This window comes from Rhinoraja longicauda, unplaced genomic scaffold (assembly GCF_053455715.1).
Source record: "Rhinoraja longicauda isolate Sanriku21f unplaced genomic scaffold, sRhiLon1.1 Scf000455, whole genome shotgun sequence".
NCBI classification, from domain to species: domain Eukaryota; kingdom Metazoa; phylum Chordata; class Chondrichthyes; order Rajiformes; family Arhynchobatidae; genus Rhinoraja; species Rhinoraja longicauda.
Genome location: NW_027601672.1, coordinates 54,553 through 80,662, shown reverse-complemented (window position 1 = coordinate 80,662; position 26,110 = coordinate 54,553). Strand labels below are relative to the sequence as shown.

The following is a 26,110-nucleotide window of genomic DNA, read 5'->3' as shown; positions in this document are numbered from 1 at the left end:
TTAGACTGAAGGTTGTGTGACTGTTCCTGTGAAATGAAATGTGAAGATCAATATTTCCTCAATATCTCAAAGTGTGGAGTTGTGCATTTTTGGCGTAGGAATAAAGCATAGGTTATTTTCTAGATGGGGTGAGAATCCAGAAAACGGAGGTGCAAAGGGACTTGGGAGTGCTGGTGCTGGATTCCCAAAACGTTAATCTGAAAGTCGAATCGATAGTAAGGAAAGCAAACTCAGTGCCAGCATTTATTTCAAGAGGGCTTCTATACAAAAACCGGGATGTAATGTTGAGGCTCCATAAGGCGCTGGGAAGGCCGTATTTGTAATATTGTGAGCAATTTTGGGCACCATATCTGTGGAAAGATGTGCTGGCTCTGGAGAGGGTCCAGAAGAGGTTTACAAGAATGAGCCCAGGAATGAGTGGGTTAACCTATGATGACCGTTTGTCAGCACTGGGCCAGTACTCGCTGAAGTTTTGGAGAATGAGGAGGACCTAATTGAAACATACAGAATAGTGAAAGGCTTGGATAGAATGGATGTGGAGAGGATGTTTCCACTAGTGGGAGAATCCAGGACTCAAGTCATAGCCTCAGAATTAAAGGACGCTCTTTTGGGAAGATGAAGAGAAATTGCTTTGGTCAGAGCTTGGTGAATCTGTGGAATAGTTTGCCACACAAGGCCAAGTAGGGCTATGTAGGGCAGCACGGTAGCGCAGCGCACGGTAGCGCACGGTAGAGTTGCTGCTTTACAGCGAATGCAGCGCCGGAGACTCAGGTTCGATCCTGACTATGGGTGCTGTACTGTAAGGAGTTTGCACGTTCTCCCCTTGACCTGCGTGGGTTTTCTCCGAGATCTTCGGTTTCCTCCCACACTCCAAAGACGTACAGGTATGTAGGTTAATTGGCTGGGTTAATTAAATGTAAAAATTGTCCCTAGTGTGTGTAGGATAGTGCTAATGTGCAGGGATCACTGGGCGGCGCGGACCCGGTGGGCCGAAGGGCATGTTTCCGCGCTGTATCTCTAAAAAAAAAATTAACACTATCCCATACACACTAGGGATATTTCACGTTTCCACCAAGCCAATTAACCTACATACAATAGACAATAGGTGCAGGAGGAGGCCATTCGGCCCTTCGAGCCAGCATCGCCATTCACAATCAGTGATCATGGCTGACCATTCACAATCACTACCCCGTTCCTGCCTTCTCCCCATACCCCCTGACTCTGCTACCATTAAGAGCTCTATCCAGCTCTCTCTTGAAAGCTTCCAGAGAATTGGCCTCCACTGCCTTCTGCTGCAGGGAATTCAACAGATTCACAACTCTCTGAGTGAAAAAGTTTTTCCTCATCTCTGCTATAAATGGCCTACCGCTTATTCTTAAACTGTGGCCCCTGGTTCTGGACTCCAACATTGGGAACATGTTTCCTGCCTCAAGCGTGTCCAATCCCTTAATCATTTTTATATGTTTCAATAAGATCCCCTCTCATCCTTCTAAATTCCAGTGTATACAAGCCCAGTCGCTCCAGTCTTTCAACATTCGACAGTCCCGCCATTCCGGGAATTAACCTGGTGAACCGACGCTGCAGGCTCTCAATGGCAAGAATGTCTTTCCTAAAATTTGGAAAATTTGGTTACCTGTACGTCTTTGGAGTGTGGGAGGGTGGGAGTTATCAAATTAAAACATTGTTGGGCCGAAGAGCGTGTTTCCAGTGTTTCACTCAGTGTGTCACATGTGGCGCCGCCGTAATGGCTGCGGCTCGCTGGCTGTCTGTTTGTCCTTTTTCCTTTTTTTGTTTGTGTGTTGGTGTTGGGGTGGTTTGTTTTTGGCTGTGTATGTGTGGGGGGTGTGGGGGGTAGTGGGGTGGGGGAAATCTTTCTTTTTTTAGGTCTCTTCCTCGGGGCGAGGCTCGGCCGCGGGACTTAACAGCGCCCGGTGCAGCTCGGCCACGGGATTTTCCATCGCACGGTGTGGCTCGGCCGCGGGACTTAACAGCGCCCGGTGCGGCTCGGCCGCGGGGCCTTCCATCGCCTGGTGCAGCTCGGCTGCGGGATTTTCCATCGCCCGGTACGGCCGTAGGATATTCCATCGACGGTGCGGCTCGGCCGCGGGGCCTTCCTTCGCACGGTACGGCTCGGCCGCGGGACTTACCATCGACGGCGCGGCTCGGCCGCGGGGCCTTCCATCGCCCGGTGTGGCTCGGCCGCGGGGCCTTCCATCGCCCGGTACGGCCGCGGTATTTTCCAGCGCTCGGTGCGGCTCGGCCGCGGGACCTTCCATCTCCTTGCGAGTCGGTCGCCTCGGTATGCGTCGAGCTGTCTGTCCGTGGGTGGGGCATAGGGGAAGAGAGAGGAAGTTTTTTGGCCTCCATTACAGAGAGAGGGTGTTTGGAGTCACTGTGATGGATGTTTGTGTTGGGGTTGTGTGTCTTGTGTTCTTTGTTTTTTTTTGCTCTGTGACTGCTGGCAAATTAATTTTGATCAGTAAAACGAATGACAATAAAGCTATTCTGTATTCTGTATGACTCCATAACACATAGAGATTCATGTACCCCATTGCCGAGGAAGAAGCCCGATTTATATGAAAATTCAAGTCTCTCTCCCGCTATCAATACAATACAATATATCTTTATTGTCATTGTACAGGGGTACAACGAGATTGGGAATGCGCCTCCCATACGATGCAATAATTTAATTAGCTAGTCAGTATTAATTTAAACAACCCAATGAAACAAATTGTAACAGTTTTAAAACAGAATAAAGTGCAAGGAGATCTGTGCCGGTTCACTGTGCGATATGACCATCTGGCTCAGCAGGACCGGTTCATAGCAGCTATGGCCCTGGGGATGAAGCTGTTCCTGAGTCTGGAGGTGCGGGCGTATAAGGCCTTGTATCGTCTGCCCGATGGTAGAAGTGCGAACAGACTGTTACAGGGGTGTGAAGAGTCTTTGTGGATGCTGGTGGCTTTTCTGAGGCATCGTGTGTTGTAGATGCCCTCCAAGGCTGGTAGCTGTGTTCCGATGGTCCTCTGAGCTCTATGGACTACCCGCTGAAGAGCTCTCCTCTCTGCCTCCGTGCAGCTGAGATACCACACAGGGATCCCATGTGTTAGGATGCTCTCTATGGTGCAGCGGTAGAAGGTCACCAGGTGAGTCAGGACAGTGTGAAGAGCCAGGGAGATGGCTCATCACACTCCCAGGGAAGGAACAAAGGAGGATTCGGCGTGGGGGGGGGGGGGGGGGGGGCGCCGTGAGGGGGGAGGGGGGGAAGAAAGGGGGACCTGGCGCAAGGGTAGCTTTGTAAACACCCTTTATGTGGTGACTACTTGCATACCTTGGTTATGCAAGCAAAGAATGTCACTGGCACTCGAGGTGAGAAGAAACTTTTTCCACCCAGAGGATTTGTCGTGAATTTGTGGAATTCTCTGCCACAGAGGGCAGTGTAGGCCAATTCACTGGACGAATTTAAGAGAGAGTTGGATAGAGCTTTGGGGGCTAGCGGAATAACGAGTATGGGGAGAAGGCGGGCACGGGTCACTGATTGTGGACGATCAGCCATGATCACAATGAATGGCGGTGCCGGCTCGAAGGGCCGAATAGCCTCCTCCTGCACCGATTTTCTATGTTTCCATATGTCAATAGAGTATTAATTAATTAATTCATTCATTAATGTGTTGCTGTTGTCAAATCAGGAAAACCAATCTAACTTGAGGAGGAATTCCCACTGATGATGAAAGTCGCTGGAAATAGTGACGGTTTTACTTTCTAAAGACCTTTTGTCACAAGCTCTGCATTTCTCTTTAATCTGCCACATCTTTGTCATAGATTCATAGAGTCGTGGAGTGGTACAGCGGGGAAACAGGCCCTTTGGCCCATCTTGCCCACACCGGCCTTTATCCCCCTTGTTCCCACTCGACTTTCAAAACCCTTTACCCCTGACATTCCTCACCACTGCTTCTGTCTCACTCGGCTCATTCAGACCACCCCAGTCCCCCACTTCTCTCATTCATTTATGTGACCCTCTCACTCTCTAAGCCTCTCGCTTGCACATTATCACCTCTCTCTCCCTCCCTCCCCTCTCTCTCTCTCTCTCTCCCTCTACCTCTCCCACCCTCTCTCTCTCTCTCCCTCTTCCTCTCCCTCTCTCTCTCTCTCCCCCTCTCCCTCCCCCTCCCCTCTCCCTCTCGCTCCCTCCTCCTCTCTCTCTCACTCCCTTTCCCCTTTCTCTCTCTCTCCCTCTCTTTTTCTCTCTCTCTCCCTCTTCCCCTCTCTCTCCCTCTTCCTCTCCCTGTCTCTCCCTCTTCCTTCCTCTCTCTCTCTCTCTCCCTCCCTCCTTCCCTCATGCCCTCCTTCCCTCCCTCCCTCCTTCCCTCTCTCTCTCTCTCTCTCACTACCCCTCTCTCACTACCCCCGTCTCTCTCCCTCCCTCTCTCTTTCCCCACTGTTGCTTGTACATGCCTCTCGAGGCCTGGGTAGAGTAGATGTGGAGAGGATGTTTCCACTAGTGGGAGAGTCAAGGATTAGAGGCCATAGCCTCAGAATTAAAGGACGTTCCTTTAGGAAGCAAATGAGGAGGAACCTGTGGAATTCTTTGCCACAGAAGGCTATGAAGGCTGCCAATGGATATTTTTAAGGCAGGGTTAGATAGATTCTTGATTGGTGTGGGTGTCAGGGGTTATGGGGAGAAGGCAGGAGAATTGGGTTAGGAGGGAGAGATAGATCAGCCATGATTGAATGGCAGAGTAGACTTAATGGGCCGAATGGCCTAATTCTACTCCTATCACTTATGACCTTTTGAGCCAACCACAGCAATATGGGCTGACGGGATTTTTCTCCAGCTGTTTTAATGCTGCCTAAAGGTGGCATGTTACTGCATGTGAGAATCACCCTTTGCAAGCAGGATAGCCTGGGGTCTTGTGAATCAGTGAGTCACCCAGCTGCACAGAGTTGTTTATGTTGAATTCTAATATTAGATATCCAATAAATAAATGCAAAGTCAGTTGTGCAATCAATGCAGGATATGACCAACCCATCATCTAAAACGCTGTCTAAAGTCAGGAACAAGACCAGTTGCAGTTGTCCTGCAATGGAGAAGCATTTCTCAAGATAAAAGTGACACAAACAGTGGTTGGAAATAAAAACTCCTAGTGCTAGTTGGCATCTTGCTCAAGCAAGCATTGCTACTGGTAACCACGAGACCAAACGCAGGATCGGCGATCGTTTCGCTCAACGCCCTCGCTCAGTCTGCCTTAGCCAACCTGATCTCCCGGTGGCTGAGCACTTCAACTCCCCCTCCCACTCCCAGTCTGGCCTTTCTGTCCTGGGCCTCCTCCATTGTCAGAGTGAGGCCCAGCGCAAATTGGAGGAACAGCATCTCATATTTCGTTTGCAGCCCAGTGGTGTGAACATTGATTTCTCTAACTTCAGATAGTTCCTCTGTCCCTCTCTTCCCCCCCCCCTCCTCCTTCCCAGTTCTTCCACTAGTTTTCCTGTCTCCAACTACATCCTATCTTTGTCCCTCCACCTCCCCTGACATCAGTCTGAAGAACGGTCTCGACCCAAAACGTCACCCGTTCCTCCTCTCCTGAGATGCTGCCTGACCCGCTGAGTTGCTCCAGCGTTTTGTGATTGCTACTGGTACTAAGCTTGCTGGAGCGTTACACTGTGGTTCGTGTGGTCCCATGTGGTGCTGTCTCTTCTGCAAACTCAGCGGGCTGCGAAACCTCGCAAAGACGCATTGATCAGGCACCTGGTGCCATTTAGTGTCATCGAGTCTTACAGCACGGAAACAGGCCCTTCAGCCCAACTTCCCCATGCCGACCAAGAAGCCCCACCTACGCTTGTCTCAGCTGCCCGCGTTTGGCCGACACCCTTCCAAACCTTTCCTATCCATGGGCATAGAGTCATACAGCACGGAAACGGGCCTTTCAGCCCAACTTCCCCATGCCATAGAGTCAGACAGTTATAGTGTCATACAACACAGAAACAACTTCCCCATGCCAACCATGACGCCCCATCTACGCTAGTCCCACCTTCCATCATCAATTTTCTCCTGGTAGGAACATCTTCTTGGGCAAGTCCTGCCCTTCCTCAATGTTCAATGGTTCAATGGTCTCCATCTTATCTTGTGCGCCAAGGTACCGCGAGACTATTTTCTGCGTGCAGATCAGTGAGATCATTCATAGTCACAGAGTCATACAATGTGCAAACAGGCCCTTCAGCCCAAGTTGCCCATGCTGACCAACATGCTCCATCGAGCGGCACGGTGGCGCAGCGGTAGAGTTTAAAAAAAAATTTTTTTTAAGATACAGCGCGGAAACAGGCCCTTCGGCCCACCGTCAGGGGTCAGGGAAGAGTGGGGGGAGGGAGGAAAAGGTGGGTGAGGGGGAAGGGGACAGTGAGAGTGAAAGGAAGGTAATTTAAAAGAGTGTTAGGGGGAGAGGCGGAGAAGAGAGGTAGATCACATGCACCAAGGCAAACATTCAGTGTCTCTGTAGGAAAATAAACTGCAGGTACTGGTTAAAATGGAAGGTAGACACAAAATGCTGGAGTAACTCAGCGGGTCAGGCAGCATCTCGGGAGAGAAGGAACGGGGTGAGACCCTTCTTCACACTGAAGTGCAGACACAAAATGGTAGACATTCAGTACCAGCTCACCAACAGGAAGCTATGGTCTTTAAGATGTGGTGGAGACGTTCTTGATCCTCTGCTCTGATGGTAAAGGCGAGGCGGAGGCGAAAGAACTGCAGAAAAGTTGCAAGACCGCACTGCATCTAGGGCACTTCAGAAAAACCTCATCTTTCTGCACTTTTGCTGTGTAATAATTAGCTTTGCAACAAGCGGGTGTCAATATTACACGGTTGATTTAGGCAACTACTCAGCCCCTTTGTCCCTTGTTCACTGGGGAAGAGGTGGTAACGAAGGGGTACAAGGATGTAAACAGAGGAAATACAAGGGCGGCTGGAGTGGGGGGGGGGGGGGGGGGGAAGGGGGGGCAGAGGAAAGGAATCCAAGGGGCCACCTGAAATCTGAAAAATCAACGTTCATACTGCTGGGGTATGAGCTGCCCAAACGAAATATGAGGTGTTGTTCCTCCAATTTGCGTGTTGCCCCACTCTGAGAGTGGAAGGACGAGACCCAGGACAGAAAGGTCAGTCGGGGAATGGGAAGGGGAGTTAAAATGTTTGGCAACCGGCTAAAACTGAGCGAGACAACCTTGGTTCTCCTGACTGGGGAGACTGACTTTCAGTCTGAGGAAGGGTCTCGACCCGAAAAAGTTCACCTATTCCCTTTCTCCAGGGAGGCAGTCTGACCCGCTGAGTTACTCCAGCCTTCTCTCCACTGGCTCCCAATACAGTACAGAATCAACTTCAAGATCCTCCTATTCACATACAAAGCCCTAAATGGGCTTGCCCCCCCCCCCCCCCCCCCCCCCAATATCAAATATCTTCTAACCCACCACTCTATCTCCAGGTCCCTCAGGTCGGCCGACTTGGGGCTACTGACTATCCCACGGTCTAGGCTTAAGCTCAGGGGTGATCGCGCTTTTGCGGTTGCAGCTCTTAGACTGTGGAACAGCATCCCTCTCCCCATCAGAACTCCCCCCCCCATCGACTCCTTTAAGTCCAGGCTCAAAACCTACTTCTATTCCCTAGCGTTTGAGGCCCTCTGAAGGGGCGTTGTGAACTGTAAACTGTTTATGTATGTGTTGTTAGGTTCGTGTGCTGTTGTATGTTCTTTTTTTAGTAGCAGCTGCATTGATGTACAGCACTTTGGTCGACGTGGGTTGTGTTTAAATGTGCTACACTAATAAAATTGACTTGACTTGACTTTTGTGTCTGTCTTCTGAACTGTCCTTCTGAACTAGTTGCTGTTGGGACCCTGCCACCAGATTGAAAAAAAACCTCATGAAGATGTAGAAATGGTGTGATCCGAGTGGGGGCATTTGTGTCGGCTCATACAGAAAGTATCATTATTCACTTCCGTGTGACAGCTCGAGGACATTTTCCCTTTCCCACAGCAAGCAGTTGCATTTGGGAAACTCCTTCTCAGTTGCACTTCTATGCTCCTGGGTTCGATTCTGTTGCCTTTTTGTTTTTTTAAGTACTTTATCGAAACTAAATTTGTCCAATTGTTCACAATAATAATATTTATGAAACATTAATAATGACAGCCCACCGCCACAATACCAAAATCACCAAGTAATCTTATTACTAAACGAAACCAAGTGGACCTGTTGGGCCCAAACCCCTCCTGCATTGGCGTAGCACCCTCTCCTCGCCCCCCCTCCTTCATTAAAATGTGAATAACATAAAAAATATAACACCGATTTCAATTAAACTTCTTCCATTAGCACCAAAGGGACGACGGTGAGTAAGGTGGGCCTAAAATTGTCGTGCTATTGTGTACCATTTTGGCTGTAGTTCAGGAACAAACAAACAAACAAACGAGAGTTTTGGTATACAAGTGACTATTTGAAAAGGTCGGCATGGCGGCGCAGCGGTAGAGTTGCTGCGTTAGAGCGCCAGAGACCCGGGTTTGATCTTGACTATGGGTGCCAGTCTGTACGGAGTTTGTACGTTCTCCCCGTGACCTGCGTGGGTTTTCTCCATGTCTTCGGTTTCCTCCCACACTCCAAAGACATACAGGTTTGTTGGCTAATTGGCTTTGTAAAATTGTAAATTGTCCCTCGTGTGTGTAGGATAGTGCTAGTGTGTGGGGATCGATGGTCGGCACGGACTCGGTGGGCCGAAGGGCCTGTTTCCGTGCTGTATCTCAAAGCTAAACTTCGGAGATGCTGCCTGACTCGCCGAGTTACTCCAGCTCCTAGCAGGCATCTGCAGTTCCTTGTTGCTACCTGATCCTTTCTCAAAGGTTTAGAGGGATAAGGGTCAGAGGCAGTCAAATAGCTCAGATCGGCTGCTGAATTAGCATGGAACATTGGGCCTGAAGACCTGTTTCCATGTTCTATCACGCTAATACTCACTTTTTATCCGTCCGATAGACACCACGTAAACTAGAATCACCGTTTCGCAACATCAGTGTCTAAGGGCTTGTGAGTCATGGACCAGTTGTGAAATGTGTTTGTGTTGCATTTTAGGCAATTAGCTAACCAATAAACAATGCAGGATATGACCAATTCATCATCTGTCACCTTCTAAGGATAGGAAAAAGACCAGGACCAGTGACTGACTAACAAGACCTCTTGCGAAGGGTTCCCACCCAAAACATCACCCATCCTTTTTCACCAGAGATGGGACAGGTTTGGAGGGATATGGGCCAAATGCAGGCAGGTGGGACTAGTGCAGCCGGGACACGTTGGCCCAGTGTTGGCGAGTTGGGATGAAGGGCCTGTTTCCACGCTGTATCAAGAGGGATATGGGCCAAACGCAGGCAGGTGGGACTAGCGTAGATGGGGCATCATGGTTGGCATGGGGAGGTTGGGCCAAAAGGCCTGTTTCTGTGCTGTATGAATCTATGCCCGTGGGTAGGAAAGGCTTGGTGGGATATGGGCCAAAAGCGGGCAGGTGGGACTAGCGTAGATGGGGCGTCATGGTTGGCATGGGGAGGTTGGGCCGAAAGGCCTGTTTCTGTGCTGTATGAATCTATGCTCATGGGTAGGAAAGGCTTGGTGGGATATGGGCCAAACGTGGGCAGGTGGGACTAGCGTAGATGGGGCACCATGGTTGGCATGGGGAGGTTGGGTCAAAAGGCCTGTTTCTGTGCTGTATGAATCTATGCCCGTGGGTAGGAAAGGCTTGGTGGGATATGGGCCAAACGCGGGCAGGTGAGACTAGCGTAGATGGGGCATCATGGTTGACATGGGGAAGTTGTTTCTGTGTTGTATGACACTATAACTCTATGACTCTATGGCATGGGGAAGTTGGACTGAAAGGCCTGTTTCCGTGCTGTATGACTCTATGCCCATGGATAGGAAAGGTTCGGAAGGGTGTCAGCCAAACGCGGGCAGCTGAGACATGCGTAGGTGGGGCTTCTTGGTCGGCATGGGGAAGTTGGGCCGAAGGGCCTGTTTCCGTGCTGTATGACTCGATGACACTAAATGGCACCAGGTGCCTGATCAATGCGTCTTTGCGAGGTTTCGCAGCCCGCTGAGTTTGCAGAAGAGACAGCACCACATGGGACCACACGAACCACAGTGTAACGCTCCAGCAAGCTTAGTACCAGTAGCAATCACAAAACACTGGAGCAACTCAGCGGGTCAGGCAGCATCTCAGGAGAGGAAGAACGGTGACGTTTCGGGTCGAGACCGTTCTTCAGACTGATGTCAGGGGAGGTGGAGGGACAAAGATAGGATGTAGTTGGAGACAGGAAGATTAGTGGGAGAACTGGGAAGGAGGAGGAGGGGGGGGAAGAGAGGGACCGAGGAACTATCTGAAGTTAGAGAAATCAATGTTCATACCGCTGGGCTGCAAGATGCCCAAACGAAATGTGAGGTGCTGTTCCTCCAATTTGCGCTGGGCCTCACTCTGACAATGGAGGAGGCCCAGGACAGAAAGGCCAGACTGGGGGTGGGAGGGGGAGTTGAAGTGCTCAGCCACTGGGAGATCAGGTTGGCTAAGGCGGACTGAGCGAGGGCATTGAGCGAAACGATCGCCGATCCTGCGTTTGGTCTCGTGGTTACCAGTAGCAATGCTTGTTTGAGCAAGATGCCAACTAGCACGAGGAGTTTTTATTTCCAACCACTGTTTGTGTCACTTTTATCTTGAGAAATGCTTCTCCATTGCACGACAACTGCAACTGGTCTTGTTCCTGACTTTAGACAGCGTTTTAGATGATGGATTGCTCATATCCTGCATTGATTGCACAACTGACTTTGCATTTATTTATTGGATATCTAATATTAGAATTCAACATAAACAACTCTGTGTAGCTGGGTGACTCACTGATTCACAAGACCCCAGGCTATCCTGCTTGCAAAGGGTGATTCTCACATGCAGTAACATGCCACCTTTAGGCAGCAGTAAAACAGCTGGAGAAAAAGCCAGATGGGGAGAGAGAGAGAAAGAGAAAGAGAGAAAGAGAGAAAGAGAGAGAGAGAGAGAGAGAGAGAGAGAGAGAGAGAGAGAGAGAGGGAGAGGTGTAGAGAGAGGTGTCGAGAGAGGTGTAGAGAGAGGTAGAGAGAGAGGTAGAGAGAGAGGTAGAGAGAGAGGTAGAGAGAGAGGTAGAGAGGCAGAGAGAGAGGTAGAGAGGTAGAGAGAGAGAGGTAGAGAGAGAGGTAGAGAGAGAGAGGTAGAGCGAGAGAGGTAGAGAGAGAGAGGTAGAGAGAGAGAGGTAGAGAGAGAGGTAGAGAGAGAGAGAGAGAGAGAGGTAGAGAGAGAGAGGTCGAGAGAGAGAGGTAGAGAGAGAGAGGTAGAGAGAGAGAGGTAGAGAGAGAGAGGTAGAGGGAGAGAGGTAGAGAGAGAGAGGTAGAGAGAGAGAGAGAGAGAGAGAGAGAGAGAGAGAGAGAGAGAGAGAGAGAGAGAGAGAGAGAGAGAGAGAGAGTAATGAGTTGCGAGAGAGAGAGAGAGAGAGAGAGAGAGAGAGAGAGAGAGAGAGAGAGAGAGAGAGAGAGAGAGAGAGAGAGTAATGAGTTGCAAGCGAGAGGGAGAGAGAGAGAGTAATGAGTTGCAAGCGAGAGGCTTAGAGAGTGAGAGGGTCACATAAATGAATAGGAGAAGTGGGGGACTGGGGTGGTCTGAATGAGCCGAGTGAGACAGAAGCAGTGGTGAGGAATGTCAGGACAGGGGTAAAGGGTGGGGAGAGTCGAGTGGGAACAAATGGGAAAAAGGCCGGTGTGGGCAAGATGGGCCGAAGGGTCTGTTTCCATGCTGTACCACTCCACGACTCTATGAATCTATGACAAAGATGTGGCAGATTAAAGAGAAATGCAGAGCTTGTGACAAAAGGTCTTTAGAAAGTAAGACCGTCACTATTTACAGCGACTTTCATCATCAGTGGGAATTTCTCCCCTGACTACTTCTTCCTCAAGTTAGATTGGTTTTCCTGATTTCACAACAGCAACACATTAATGAATGAATGAATGAATTAATTAATACTCTATTGACATATGGAAACATAGAAAATAGGTGCAGGAGGCCATTTATAGCGGAGATGAGGAAAAAAGTTTTCACTCAGAGAGTTGTAAATCTGTGGAATTCTCTGCCCCAGAAGGCAGTGGAGGCCAATTCTCTGAATGCATTCAAGAGAGAGTTAGATAGAGCTCTTAATGATAGCGGAGTCAGGGGGTATGGGGATAGGGCAGGAACGGGGTACTGATTATGAATGGTCAGCCATGATCACATTAAATGGCGATGCTGGCTCGAAGGGCCGAATGGTCTATTCCTGCACCTATTGTCTACTGTCTATTGTATGTAGGTTAATTGGCTTAGTGGAAACGTAAATTGTCCCCAGTGTGTGCAGGATAGTGTTAATGTGCGGGGATCGCTGGTCGGTGCGGACTCGGTGGGCCGAAGGGCTTGTTTCCGCGCTGTATCTCCAAACTGAACCAAACAGCTTGATTGTAAAGTGCCAAATGGCAGTCTTGATTTTGTTACTACTCTGTATTTGTGTATAATTGAAATAAAGCATTTTGGATGATATTTTTTTTAAACACAGGGCAAGGGTTAGATGAAGAATGAAGTTCCCTCTGCACTGACCTGTTACACACTCCCTGGTAGACACGGAGAGAAGCCCCCTCTACCCAGTCCCATCACCCCCTCAGCAAGCAGCAAACAGCTTTGCAAGGCAAGGCGGCTGACCTAAGATAGACACCAAATGCTGGAGTAACTCAGCAAGACAGGCAGCATCTCTGTCTGGACAGAAGGAATGGGTGACATTTGCGGGTCGAGACCCTTCATCAGAGTCTTCTCCTTCTCTCCAGAGATGCTGCCTGGCCCGCTGAGTCACTCCAGCATTTTGTGCCTATTCTCCGATTTAACGCAGCACCTGCAGTTGTTTCCTGCCCATGTGACTGACCTAGTTTGCGTCTCGGTTTCCTGTTCGTTTTGGGACTAAGGTAAACCACAATCGAGTAAGGGAGGAAGATACCACAGGTTTTGCTTTTCCTGCTGAAACCGTTACATCTCAGAGCTGTGCTGAAGGTTGAGGACAATAGACAATAGGTGCAGGAGTAGGCCATTCGGCCCTTCGAGCCAGCACCGCCATTCAATGTGGTCATGGCTGATCATTCTCAATCAGTACCCCGTTCCCGCCTTCTCCCCGTACCCCCTGACTCCGCTATCCTTAAGAGCTCCATCTAGCTCTCTCTTGAATGCATTCAGAGAACTGGCCTCCATTGCCTTCTGAGGGGGGTCGGGGAAGGGGGTCAATGAGAGAGGGAGTCACTGAGATGGGAGGGGGGGGGGCAGTTTCGGAAGGGGGTCTGTGAGAGGGAGAGTAGGTTTGGGGGAAGCTCGGAGAGTGGGAAAGAGGTTCACAGGGTCACAGGAAGCACGTACAAACTCCGAACAGACAGCACCGGTGGTCAGGATCGAACCCGGGAACAGCTCTGCCCAGGACAGGAAGGCTCTGCGGAGAGTAGTGCGTTCGGCTGAACGCACTATGGGAACTACACTCGCTCCCCTGCAGGACCTATACATCAGGAGGTGCAGATCCAGAGCCAGCAACATTATGGGGGACCCCTACCACCCCAGCAACGGACTGTTCCAGCTGCTACGGTCAGGCAAACGCCTCCGCTGTCACGCTGTGAAAACAGAGAGGATGAGACGGAGTTTCTTCCCACAGGCCATCAGGACTGTTAACTCTCATATCACCAGGGACTAATTTAATTTACTGTTTTAATTTATTTTTTATGTTAAATTTTTTTTTTCTATTGTGTTTTGTAGTTTAGCACAATCCGCAGGCGTTGCCACTTTCATTTCACTGCACATCTTGTATATGTGTGACAAATAAACTTGACTTGACTCTCCGTGACCCGCGTGGGTTTTCTGCGGGTGCTCATGTTTCCTCCCACATTCCAAAGACGACAGGTTTGCAGGTTAATTAGCCTCGGTAAAATTGTAAATTGTCCCGAGTGCGTGTGTAGGGTCGTGTTAATGTGCGGGGATCGCTGGTCGGTGCGGACTAGGTGGGCCAAAGAGCCTGCTTCCGCGCTGTATCTCGAAACTAAACTAAACTTGTTACTCCTTGACTGACTGCCCGAATTAATTCCCGGAATGGTGGGACTGTCGTCTGTTGAAAGACTGGAGCGACTGGGCTTGTGTACGCTGCAATTTAGAAGGATGAGAGGGGATCTTATTGAAACATGTAAGAGTATTAAGGGACTGGACACGCTAGAGGCAGGAACGGGGTACTGATTGAGAATGATCAGCCGTGATCACATTGAATGGCGGTGCTGGCTCGAGGGGCCGAATGGCCTACTCCTGCACCTATTGTCTATTGAAATGTAAGGTCTGTTTCACCTTGCAGATGCTCCCTGACCTGCTGAGTTTTGCGGGCAATTTCTGCTTTTATTCCACATTTTAAGCCATGCATGTGGTTTTGGTCGCAGGTATGGTAGCAGGTGAGAAATGTCACTTATTAAATCAGATTCCAGCTGTTGTCAAAGTTAATACTCAAAGTTACAGCTGGTCTGTGGTCGCACCGCGTGACGTTGCTGCCATCTAGTGGCGGGACCAAGAAGTGACGTGGTTAACGTGTTGAAATGAACAGATCGACAGCTCTGATTCCACTTGCTGTTTATTTCTCTCTTCCCACATTTACATTCCCCCTGGTTTTATTTCCGCGCTCACTGGGGTTTTTTTACGACGCGGAATTTGGGGATTAAATGGGAGCCGTTCAGCGCCGACCTGTTGTCCACCGGGTTTCTGCCCCACAGCCCCTGAGCCCCGCTCCTGACGCCGGTCCCGGGACCCGACCCTTTTACACACCCGGAGCGGAACCGGAGCAGATTCTCAGCCACTGGCCATCGCAAGGCCAGAAGAAAGGATAAAGTTTCTCCGTGAATTTATTCCCAGTGAAGGTGTGGAGATGGGACGTGGTGTCCGCGTCGTAAAATGAAACTGTCCCGGACTCGTAACTGAGATAAACCCCCACCCTCCCGGGGATGGGACGGGCGGGGAGAGGGGATGGAGGGTCGGTCTCTGCATCAAACTGGTCCTCCCACCAACTGATGCTCCAGAATCCAGTCTCCGGGGTCAGTGTGATCTCTCCCTTCCTCTCCACAGACTCTGCGGCGACTCCCAGACTCCAGCCCTCACTCCCCGCCACCTCCACCTCCCAGTAATGTCTCCCCGATGTGAATCCCTCCGATCCCAGCACACACGGCCAGTCTGTAAACCTCTTCCCGGTGTCAGGGAGACTCCTCCAGGTCCGGGTCCATCTCACCCTCTTCCGATCCTCAGACACCTCGAGCTGCGCATGCGCTGTTTCCACATCCAGGGTGACGGAGACTGGGGGGAGAAGCAGAGAATCAGAGAGTCCCCGGGGGTCGGGGGGAGACTCGGGCAGCGCGGCCCCGAGACCGGGGGAGAGGCCGCTCGGCCTCAGGCACAGGCGGGCGGACAACTGAAACCCTGCCCGGGGTTTCACCCACAACCATATCGGGTGGACAACAGACATCTTTACCGGCGTTTTTAACCGGGTTGTAGAGGGAAAATCCCGCGGGTTATCGGGAATGGGAGGGAGTGGTGCATGCGGACGGGGAAAACAAATGCGGAAAGTGAGAATGAACGAGAAATTGCGGGTGGGGATGGAGAAATAAGGCGGGCAGTCAAATATCTTGCCAGTAGATGGCGAGGGAGAGGCAGATCGGAAGATGAGGAGACTGGTGTGAGGGGTAATTAGAGGTGGTTAAAGAGGAGGTAGAGATGTGGGGTGGAGTTGCGGTGATCACACTGAACGAGAGTGGACTGGACGGGCGAGGCAATCTGCTACTGGTTACTTGCTTTATTTATTGGAGGGTGGATTTAATGCGTCTGTGCAACCAAGAACACTCTGGTCTCGTTGTGAACCAATATATGAACTTCACTGAGGGACTTGACAATGTTCCGCATGTAAGGCTGGTCCAGAAAGCGAAGTCAGGTGGGATCCAAGACGAGTTGGTAAAATGGACCCGTAATTGGTTTGGTGGTTAGAGGTAGAAGGTGTGATTACTAAGTTTGTGGAGAACGGGTATTGTTGTGGACAGCAAGGAAGTCTGTCAAAGTCTGCAGCAGAATATAGGCTAGATCACCGATACTTTATTGTCATGAAGTAGGTGGTGGAATCAGATGTCATCACGACATTTCAGAGGCATTGCAATTTAGCCATCAAGGTGTAAAATAACACGGTTCTAATGCGAGCAAATGGGATTTGTTTGGCCGGGACAAAAGATGGAGATGGGCACGATGGGCTGAAGGGCCTGACCCTGTAATGTACAACCATGGCACTCTGGCTCCAAGAGTACTGAAAGACTGAGTCTTCTCAGCCACCAGTGCAGGGAATTCCTAAGGTTCCCCAGACTTTGCGTGCGGCAATGACTCCTTATCTCTGTCCTAAATGGTCCAGCCCACATTCTGAGAGGGTGGCTGCTGGCTTCAGACCCCTCAGACATGGGAGAAATCCTCCCTACACCCAGCCCACTGAACAGTCAGATCTCCCCAAATACAACTGAACTCTCGAGTACACAGGCCAAGTCTACTCAACACAGGCCCGCACAACACATATCATTACAGAAACAAGTATTGTCTATCGTTGCTGCATTCCCTCTGCGCAGAGCTTATCTTTGTTTAAGTAGGAAAAAAATAAGACAGAACGAAAGTAGATACGGGAGTAGGCGCCGCCCCTCAGGCACATCCTCTGTTCAATGTGATCATGGCTGATCTAAGCTGGCTCCAATTCCTCTTCAGTGTGACTTCACCATAACCCTCAGTTTAATGATCTTCCCAATATCCAACTATTTTCCCTTCACATATATCCAAAAATCTGGCCTGTCGCCATTAATCAGGTCACACAATTCCAGATATTTACTGCTATGCTGGAGAAACAACTTCAACCCTCTGCGTGGTACGCGGGCTGGATGTTTGGATCTGAGCGAATACAGGGCGAGTTACACAATGGAGCAGAGCCGTGGCCTGAAGTCAGAAGACAGCGGGTTGGTGGAGGGATGCACACTGGAGTCTCTCAAAAGGTGTGCCACAGACCTTGATGCTCTGTCCATTGTTGGTCGTTATTTATATGGGCGCTTTGTATGAGTATGTGGGTGGCATGGTTAGTAGTTTTGTGGAGGACATTAACATTGATGGCGTCATGGACAGGGAAGAAGGTTATCTGAGATGAAGAGTGATCTTAATTAGCGGGTGTAATGGGCTGAAGAATGAAAGACGGAATTTTCTGAAGTCTAAAGATTGAGGGCATCAATTTAAGGTGAGATGGTAAAATTGGGAAAGGCAGTGAAGGTCAATGTTTTCAGACGGTGAATGGTCGAGAGATAGAACGAGATGCCAGAGGCGGAGGCGGGTACAATTACTGCGTAATGCTTACATTTGTGGTGTAAACAATAAGAAGAATGGAAACTGAACATGTTTTACCTCGTTGAATGACACAGGTTTCTCTCCACAACGTGTTCAACACAAAGTGGTTATGAATCTTTTCAATCGGCAAGGCCCTGTCTGTCACTGACAATGTATTAACCTCATCACGAACCCTGCAAATATTTAACAGCTGGTTAGAATCTGACCTTCAACAATTTCGGAGCTGTTCTACGAAAACATCACCGTTTTAATCAAGAGTGTATCCTACCTCCTTTTCCGACCAGCTGCCTCCTGAAAGAAACAAAACACAAATCTGAATAACTGGGCCAGAATATCTGCATCCCAACAACCGAAATGGCAAGCAAATTGACACAAGATTCGTATTTACCAACTCTTATTGCGGCAGGCACACATAAAGTGGATACAGTATTTCTGTAGGGACAAAGAACACACGGAAAGCACATGAAAATTATGCCATAATTGAGAGGGGGCATGTTACGGGGAAGAATGCGAAGATGGTGGGGTGTTATCTGAAGAAGATGGCAGGGAATGAAGGGGTGGAATGATTTAAGATTATCTGTGGATTTAAATGGGTGGGGCGAATAATAGTATTCCTACTTTTAGGGAGAACAAAATTCAAAGATGAAATATGGGATGGCCTTTAATAAATCCCATTAGTAATGCAGCAAAGGGAACGTGGAACTCAATCGCACAAAAGTGGCTGAAGCCATTACTGGAGATACATTGAAGGGGAAGCTGGATAAGCACAAGAGTTTTCCCCCTGTGTGCCCCATTCCCTTCAGATCCAATTCATGGATGACAGATGACAAACGATGATGTGTGTGCCACATTCTAGATTTCAATGCTAACCCCCACAATGTGGCCATGGCTAATCTTGCCCAGGACAGAACTCCCCCTTTTCCCCCATTCCCCTCATGTTCATTTCCTGGAAGTTTCAACAACAAAAAAAGTCTCTCCTCCTGGTTCAAATACTGCCAACAGTTTAAATCCCCAAATGTCTCTGGGTTAGAGAATTCCAGAGATTCACTGCCCTCTGTCCAGTCGTGGACCTTGGAGACAATGGTAAAACGACTGTTCATCCTTTTAAACTGCAAGGAATATCGATCCAACCTCGATAAGGACAGCTGATGAGACCAGCCCCTCATCCTGCAATGATCCCGATGATTCACTTTTGTGTTGCCTCCATTACTGTAACATCATTTCATGGTTAACGTCATGAAATCTCTGCAAGGTGCTCATGATGTAGGTCGGATAATTGTGACAACCTCCTCGACAAGATTCTACGAGTGTATTACCAGCAAAAGAATAACCGGCGGAGAACATTCCCCTTTAAGAGCAGAAGGATAACTAGGGATAGGACAGGTCCAATTAAGTGCTGTTGAGGAGGTCAGATTCCAATGTGTATCCCAGACTAAAATCATTAGACTGCCTTCACGGGGATGCTCTAACGCCACAAACTCCTTTTCCTCTAATGCTGACCATACAAAAGACTTTCCCCTTGGTCTTATGATCCCTGCAGATTTTCCTTCTTTTCGGGGAAATATTACACGTTCACTAACTCAGTGACAAGGTCACAGCGACTCTTTCTCAAGGAGTTTGCAGGCCGTGTTGAGATCACACAGTTTAATCAGGAGGTCCTTTCATTTGGGAAGAACAGCGGCACGGCGCTGGAACAGACGGAACATTGACCCAGCTCTGAATTACGGGTGAATGATGCATTAATTTCAGAAATGTCACCCACCATGTTGTGACTGTGCAGTTTCACTTCGCCTAACAGCAGGGTAACCCCTCACCTTCAGAAATATCCCGTTGTCTTTTTGATCCATCTGTTTCTGCAACGTTGAGAGTTCCTTTTGGATGGAATTTAAATTCGCTTGAATCTCTTGAAGACTTTTCTCCATTGGGTGTCGAATCTTCTCCTCTTCTTCCCGGATATCCGCCAGCACGCGCCGCTCTTTCTCAGTGAGAATCTGGTGCAGGTCAGCAAAATGGGATGTCATCTGTGACTGAAGGTCGTGTGACTGTTCCTGTGAAAGGGAAGGTGACGATCAATATGTAATATTACTCTATTGTGTTTCCTAACGATATGGGAGGGGGTAGTTGGTAAATCACCCTTGTGGCATGGAGCACAATAATAATCTATTTGGCCCACCATGTCCATGCTGCCCTTTGTAGACATCTACGATAGTCCCATTCACTTGGGTTTAATCCGTGTGTTTAATTACCGTGGCAATTCAAAAGCTTGTCTTAATGCTTATTCCATTTCGCCTGCCCGTTCATTCCCACTCATTCGCCCACCGCCCACTTTCACGAGCATAACATGCAGTTGCCATCTGGTCATCTAACCCATCTGACTTTGGGATGTGATTTGAATCCCTCGCTGTCACAGGGAGAATGCATGAATAACACGGACAGCACCGAGATCAGACTAGAACCATGTCACCAGAAGAAGGAGACACCAGCAAATCGTAGAGTCACATAGGTGACTGTGTGGAAACAAGTCAATAGACAATAGGTGCAGGAGGCCATTCGGCCCTTTGAGCCAGCACCACCATTCAATGTGATCATGGCTGATCATTCTCAATCAGTACCCCGTTCCTGCCTTCTCCCCATACCCCCTGACTCTGCTATCCTTAAGAGCTCTATCTAGCTCTCTCTTGAATGCATTCAGAGAATTGGCCTCCACTGCCTTCTGAGGCAGAGAATTCCACAGATTCACAACTCTCTGACTGAAAAACGTTTTCCTCATCTCAGTTCTAAATGGCCTCCCCCTTATTCTTAAACTGTGGCCCCTTGTTCTGGACTCCCCAACATTGGGAACATGTTTCCTGCCTCTAACGTGTCCAACCCCTTAATAATCTTATACGTTTTGATAAGATCTCCTCTCATCCATCTAAATTCCAGTGTATACAAGCCTAGTCGCTCCAGTCTTTCAACATATGACAGTCCCTCCATTCCGGGAATTAACCTAGTAAACCTACGCTGCACGCCCTCAATAGCAGTCCAACTTGCCCAAGGTGACTCACCTACTCTGGTTCCACCTGCCCGCTTTTGGTCCCAGTCATTCTAAACCTTTCTAATCCATATCGCGGTCCAAATCTATATATTACTAAACCTCTCATCTTGTATATATACATATTTGTACCCGAAATTGAGCCAAAACAGTACCCGATCGCACAACAATAAGGCACATCTTACTCACCATTGCCGTCTGGTTCAAATGTTTGTTATATTTTAAAAGTTATTCACTTTTTAAACTTAAATATCACTTTTTAAACTTTAATAAATGCCTTTTCCACCCTCCCTGCGCGTCAGCCGCCCCTGCGCAGTAATACCTCCGTCCGATGTCACAATGGGAAGCTCGGGTCCGCGCCTGCGCAGTTGGGGCCCGTTGATGTTAAGGGGGTCGGAGTGGGTGAGTTGGGGGGGGAGGGGGGAGCGGGAGAGGGGACGATGCTACACAAATGCAGGAGATGTTTTGACCCAACGGGTCCACAGCAGCTTGTGTATTGTATATGTTGTTATACCTGACTCAACCACCTCCTCTGGCAGTCTGTCCCATACCCCCACCATATGCTGTGTGAAAAATATTCGTAGTAAATCTTTCCCCTCACACATTAAGCATATGTCCCCTGGTTATTGATTCTGCTAGTAGGGATAAAAGGGGAAAGTTGACAGGAGTGGAATTGGGCCATTCGGCTGATCAAGTCTACACCGCCGCTCATTCATGGTCTAATCCCATATTCCTGCCTTCACCCCATAACAATTGACACCGTTCCAATAGGGAATTTGTCTCTCTCTGCCTCAAAAATATCCGCTGGCCTCTACAGCCCTCCACGCAGTGAGTTACACAGATTAACTCCCCTCTTCCTCACTGCCTTCTCTGCCTCAGAAGGCAGTGGAGGCCAATTCTCCGAATGCATTCAAGAGAGAGCTAGATAGAGCTCTTAAGGATAGTGGAGTCAGGGGGTATGGGGAGAAGGCAGGAACGGGATACTGATTGAGAATGATCAGCCATACGAAGGGGAAATCATGCTTGACAAATCTACTGGAATTTTTTGAGGATGTAACTAGGAAAATTGACAGGGGAGAGTCAGTGGATGTGGTGTACCTCGACTTTCAGAAAGCCTTCGACAAGGTCCCACATAGGAGATTAGTGGGCAAAATTAGAGCACATGGTATTGGGGGTAGGGTACTGACATGGATAGAAAATTGGTTGACAGACAGAAAGCAAAGAGTGGGGATAAACGGGCCCCTTTCGGAATGGCAGGCAGAGACCAGTGGGGTACCGCAAGGTTCGGTGCTGGGACCCCAGCTATTTACGATATACATTAATGACTTATATGAAGGCATTAAAAGTACCATTAGCAAATTTGCAGAAGATACTAAACTGGGGGGTAGTGTGAAATGTGAGGAAGATGCAATAATGCTGCAGGGTGACTTGGACAGGTTGTGTGAGTGGGCGGGTACATGGCAGAAGCAGTTTAATGTAGATAAGTGTGAGGTTATTCACTTTGGAAGTAAGAATAGAAAGGCAGATTATTATCTGAATGGTGTCAAGTTAGGTAGAGGGGATGTTCAACGAGATCTGGGTGTCCTAGTGCATCAGTCACTGAAAGGAAGCATGCAGGTACAGCAGGCAGTGAAGAAAGCCATTGGAATGTTGGCCTTCATAACAAGAGGAGTTGAGTATAGGAGCAAAGAGGTCCTTCTACAGTTGTACCGGGCACTGGTGAGACCGCACCTGGAGTACTGTGTGCAGTTTTGGTCTCCAAATTTGAGGAAGGATATTCTTGCTATTGAGGGCGTGCAGCGTAGGTTCACTAGGTTAATTACCGGAATGGCGGGACTGTCGTATGTTGAAAGGCTGGAGCAATTAGGCTTGTATACACTGGAATATAGAAGGATGAGGGGGGATCTTATTGAAACATATAAGATAATTAGGGGATTGGACACATTAGAGGCAGGAAACATGTTCCCAATGTTGGGGGAGTCCAGAACAAGGGGCCACAGTTTAAGAATAAGGGGTAGGCAATTTAGAATGGAGATGAGGAAGAACTTTTTCAGTCCGTGAGTGGTGAAGGTGTGGAATTCTCTGCCTCAGAAGGCAGTGGAGGCCAGTTCGTTGGATGCTTTCAAGAGAGAGCTGGATAGAGCTCTTAAGGATAGCGGAGTGAGGGGGTATGGGGAGAAGGCATGAAAGGGGTACTGATTGAGAGTGATCAGTCATGATCGCATTGAATGGTGGTGCTGGCTCGAAGGGCTGAATGGCCTACTCCTGCACCTATTGTCTATTGTCTATCAATTGAATAGTGGTGCTGGCTCGAAGGGGCCGAATTGCCTACTCCTGCATCTATTATCTATTTTCTATATTGTCTGACTAAAGAAGTTCCTCCTCACCTCCTTTATGAAAGAGCGCACTTTAGTGCAGTGGCAATGATCTCTGGGCCTGGACTGTCCCACCAGTGGAAACATCCTTTCCACATCCACTCCATCTCAGTGCCTTCCCACCCAGTGTCTCTCCATAGCCCCAACCCTCGACTCCTGAACTGTAGAGAGGTGCCCTCACGTGACACACACATCACGTTGACGAAAACTGCACAAGATGTGGTAATCGAAATTGGAAAACCTCACCAGAACTCCAGAAATCTTCTCTTGCTGTTGCTGCTCCATTTGCTGCATCTCTGATTTCTTTTTTGTGAGAGATTCGAAGGATGATTTCACCTGATTCTGGCATTGGGTGTGAGATCAGAGAAGAAATTTGTTAGCCAATAAAGAAGAGATCACACAATGATGCGATCAAAATCGGTTTGCTTTTACCTTGTAGATTCCAACAGCTTCTTCTATCGGTAAGAAGCTGTGAGTCTTGTGTTCCATCGCATCTCGACAGATCACACAGATCAGTTTCTTATCAGTCTCACAAAACAGCTTCAGTTCTTCCTGATGTTTCTCGCAGTGAAGTTTACTTTCCTTCTCTGTCCGATTCAGGCTCAGTGCTCGAGCTTTCTCAGCCAGTCTAACTAAGGCCCGATTTACTTTGAGGGTGCGGTCTGCAAACTGCTCTCTACATTCCGGGCAGGAGTTTCTCTCCTCCCTGTCCCAACTCTGTGTGATACAGGGGCGGCAGAAGTTGTGCCCGCACTCCAGTATAACCGGATCGGTGAAGAAATCGAGGCAGATGGAACAAACTGCCTCCTCGGTCCAACTCTCGACCTGGTCTTTCGCAGCCATTGTAACTCCGCCTCTTCCTGGTTCAGTGTTTTCCACTGCGCGCGCTGCCGTCTCGGGCAATGACGTTATTTGGCTGCAAATGTTCAGTGTGAAGGTGTCCTGGCCACTTCCAACTAATCACTCGAGGGAGGGTCACTTAGACATTAAACCGGCCTGAATATAAATTAGATGAAAGCGGAGAGATTGTCCTGGGATTGTCCAAGGCAGGACAGAAGTCAAGTCAAGTCAATTTTATTTGTATAGCACATTTAAAAACAACCCACGTTGACCAAAGTGCTGAACATCAGTCCAGGTACTAAGAAAAGAACGTACAATGGCACACAAACATAACAGCCCATACATAAACAGTTCACAGCGCCCCCTCAGAGGGCCTCAAACGCTAGGGAGTAGAAATAGGTTTTGAGCCTGGACTTAAAGGAGTCGATGGAGGGGGCAGTTCTGATGGGGAGAGGTATGCTGTTCCACAGTCTCGGAGCTGCAACCGCAAAGGCGCGGTCACCGCTGAGCTTAAGCCTAGACCGCGGGATAGTGAGTAGCCCCAAGTCGGCCGACCGGAGAGACCTGGAGTTAGAGTGGTGGGTTAGAAGATTTTTGATAGGGGGGGGGGGGGGGGGGGCAAGCCCGTTTAGGGCTTTGTATGTGAATAGTAGGAGCTTGAAGTTGATTCTGTACTGTACTGGGAGCCAGTGGGGAGAGGCCAGAATCGGGGTGATGTGGTCCCTTTTACGGGTACAGGAACAATAGACAATAGACAATAGACAATAGACAATAGGTGCAGGAGTAGGCCATTCAGCCCTTCGAGCCAGCACCGCCATTCAATGCGATCATGGCTGATCACTCTCAATCAGTACCCCGTTCCTGCCTTCTCCCCATACCCCCTAACTGCACTATCCTTAAGAGCTCTATCCAGCTCTCTCTTGAAAGCATCCAACGAACTGGCCTCCACTGCCTTCTGAGGCAGAGAATTCCATACCTTCACCACCCTCTGACTGAAAAAGTTCTTCCTCATCTCCGTTCTAAATGGCCTACCCCTTATTCTCAAACTGTGGCCCCTTGTTCTGGACTCCCCCAACATTGGGAACATGTTATCTGCCTCTAATGTGTCCAATCCCCTAATTATCTTATATGTTTCAATAAGAGGCAGTCAATTCCACAGATTCACAACTCTCTGACTGAAAGGGTTTTTCCTCGTCTCCGTTCTAAATGGCCTACCCCTTATTCTTAAACTGCCCGCCCCGAGCAGGTGGACTACGGAATGACCGGCTCGGGTAAGTCTTTGACTATGTTGGTTGCTTTGCCGAGTTGGCGTGAAGCCCAGGTGAAGTCAATGGTGGGATTTTGGTCTGTCTGATGGACTTGGGTTACGCCCACAACTTCCTGCAATTTTGTGTGGTCCTGGGCATTCTTAAACTGTGGCCCCTTGTTCTGGACTCCCCCAACATTGGGAACATGTTATCTGCCTCTAATGTGTCCAATCCCCTAATTATCTTATATGTTTCAATAAGATCCCCCCTCATCCTTCTAAATTCCAGTGTATACAAGCCCAATCGCTCCAGCCTTTCAACATACGACAGTCCCGCCATTCCGGGAATTAACCTAGTGAACCTACGCTGCACGCCCTCCATAGCAAGAATATCCTTCCTCAAATTTGGAGACCAAAACTGCACACAGTACTCCAGATGCGGTCTCACCAGGGCCCGGTACAACTGTAGAAGGACCTCTTTGCTCCTATACTCAACTCCTCTTGTTACGAAGGCCAACATTCCATTGGCTTTCTTCACTGCCTGCTGTACCTGCATGCTTCCTTTCATTGACTGATGCACTAGGACACCCAGATCTCGTTGAACTCCCCCTCCTCCTAACTTGACACCATTCAGATAATAATCTGCCTTTCTATTCTTGCTTCCAAAGTGAATAACCTCACACTTATCTACATTAAACTGCATCTGCCATGTATCCGCCCACTCACACAACCTGTCCAAGTCACCCTGCAGCCTTATTGCATCTTCCTCACAATTCACACTACCCCCCAACTTAGTATCATCTGCAAATTTGCTAATGGTACTTTTAATCCCTTCGTCTAAGTCATTAATGTATATTGTAAATAGCTGGGGTCCCAGCACCGAACCTTGCGGTACCCCACTGGTCACTGCCTGCCATTCCGAAAGGGACCCATTTATCCCCGCTCTTTGCTTTCTGTCTGTCAACCAATTTTCTATCCATGTCAGTACCCTACCCCCAATACCATGTGCCCTAATTTTGCCCACTAATCTCCTATGTGGGACCTTGTCGAAGGCTTTCTGAAAGTCGAGGTACACCACATCCACTGACTCTCCCTTGTCAATTTTCCTAGTTACATCCTCAAAAAATTCCAGTAGATTTGTCAAGCATGAT

General features: G+C 48.9%; 1 protein-coding gene across 1 annotated transcript; it reads right to left on the bottom strand.

Annotated features, from left to right (window-relative positions):
- Positions 1-14,670: 14,670 nt before the first annotated feature.
- LOC144590995 (zinc-binding protein A33-like) lies at positions 14,671-23,716 on the bottom strand. Its single transcript, XM_078395343.1, has 6 exons — positions 23,306-23,716; positions 23,120-23,215; positions 19,279-19,512; positions 17,733-17,755; positions 17,522-17,637; positions 14,671-15,403 (listed from the first exon to the last, which is right to left on the bottom strand). The coding sequence occupies exons 1-6, from the start codon at positions 23,714-23,716 to the stop codon at positions 14,874-14,876; spliced, it is 1,410 nt and encodes a 469-aa protein (XP_078251469.1). The 3' UTR covers positions 14,671-14,873.
- Positions 23,717-26,110: the final 2,394 nt, after the last annotated feature.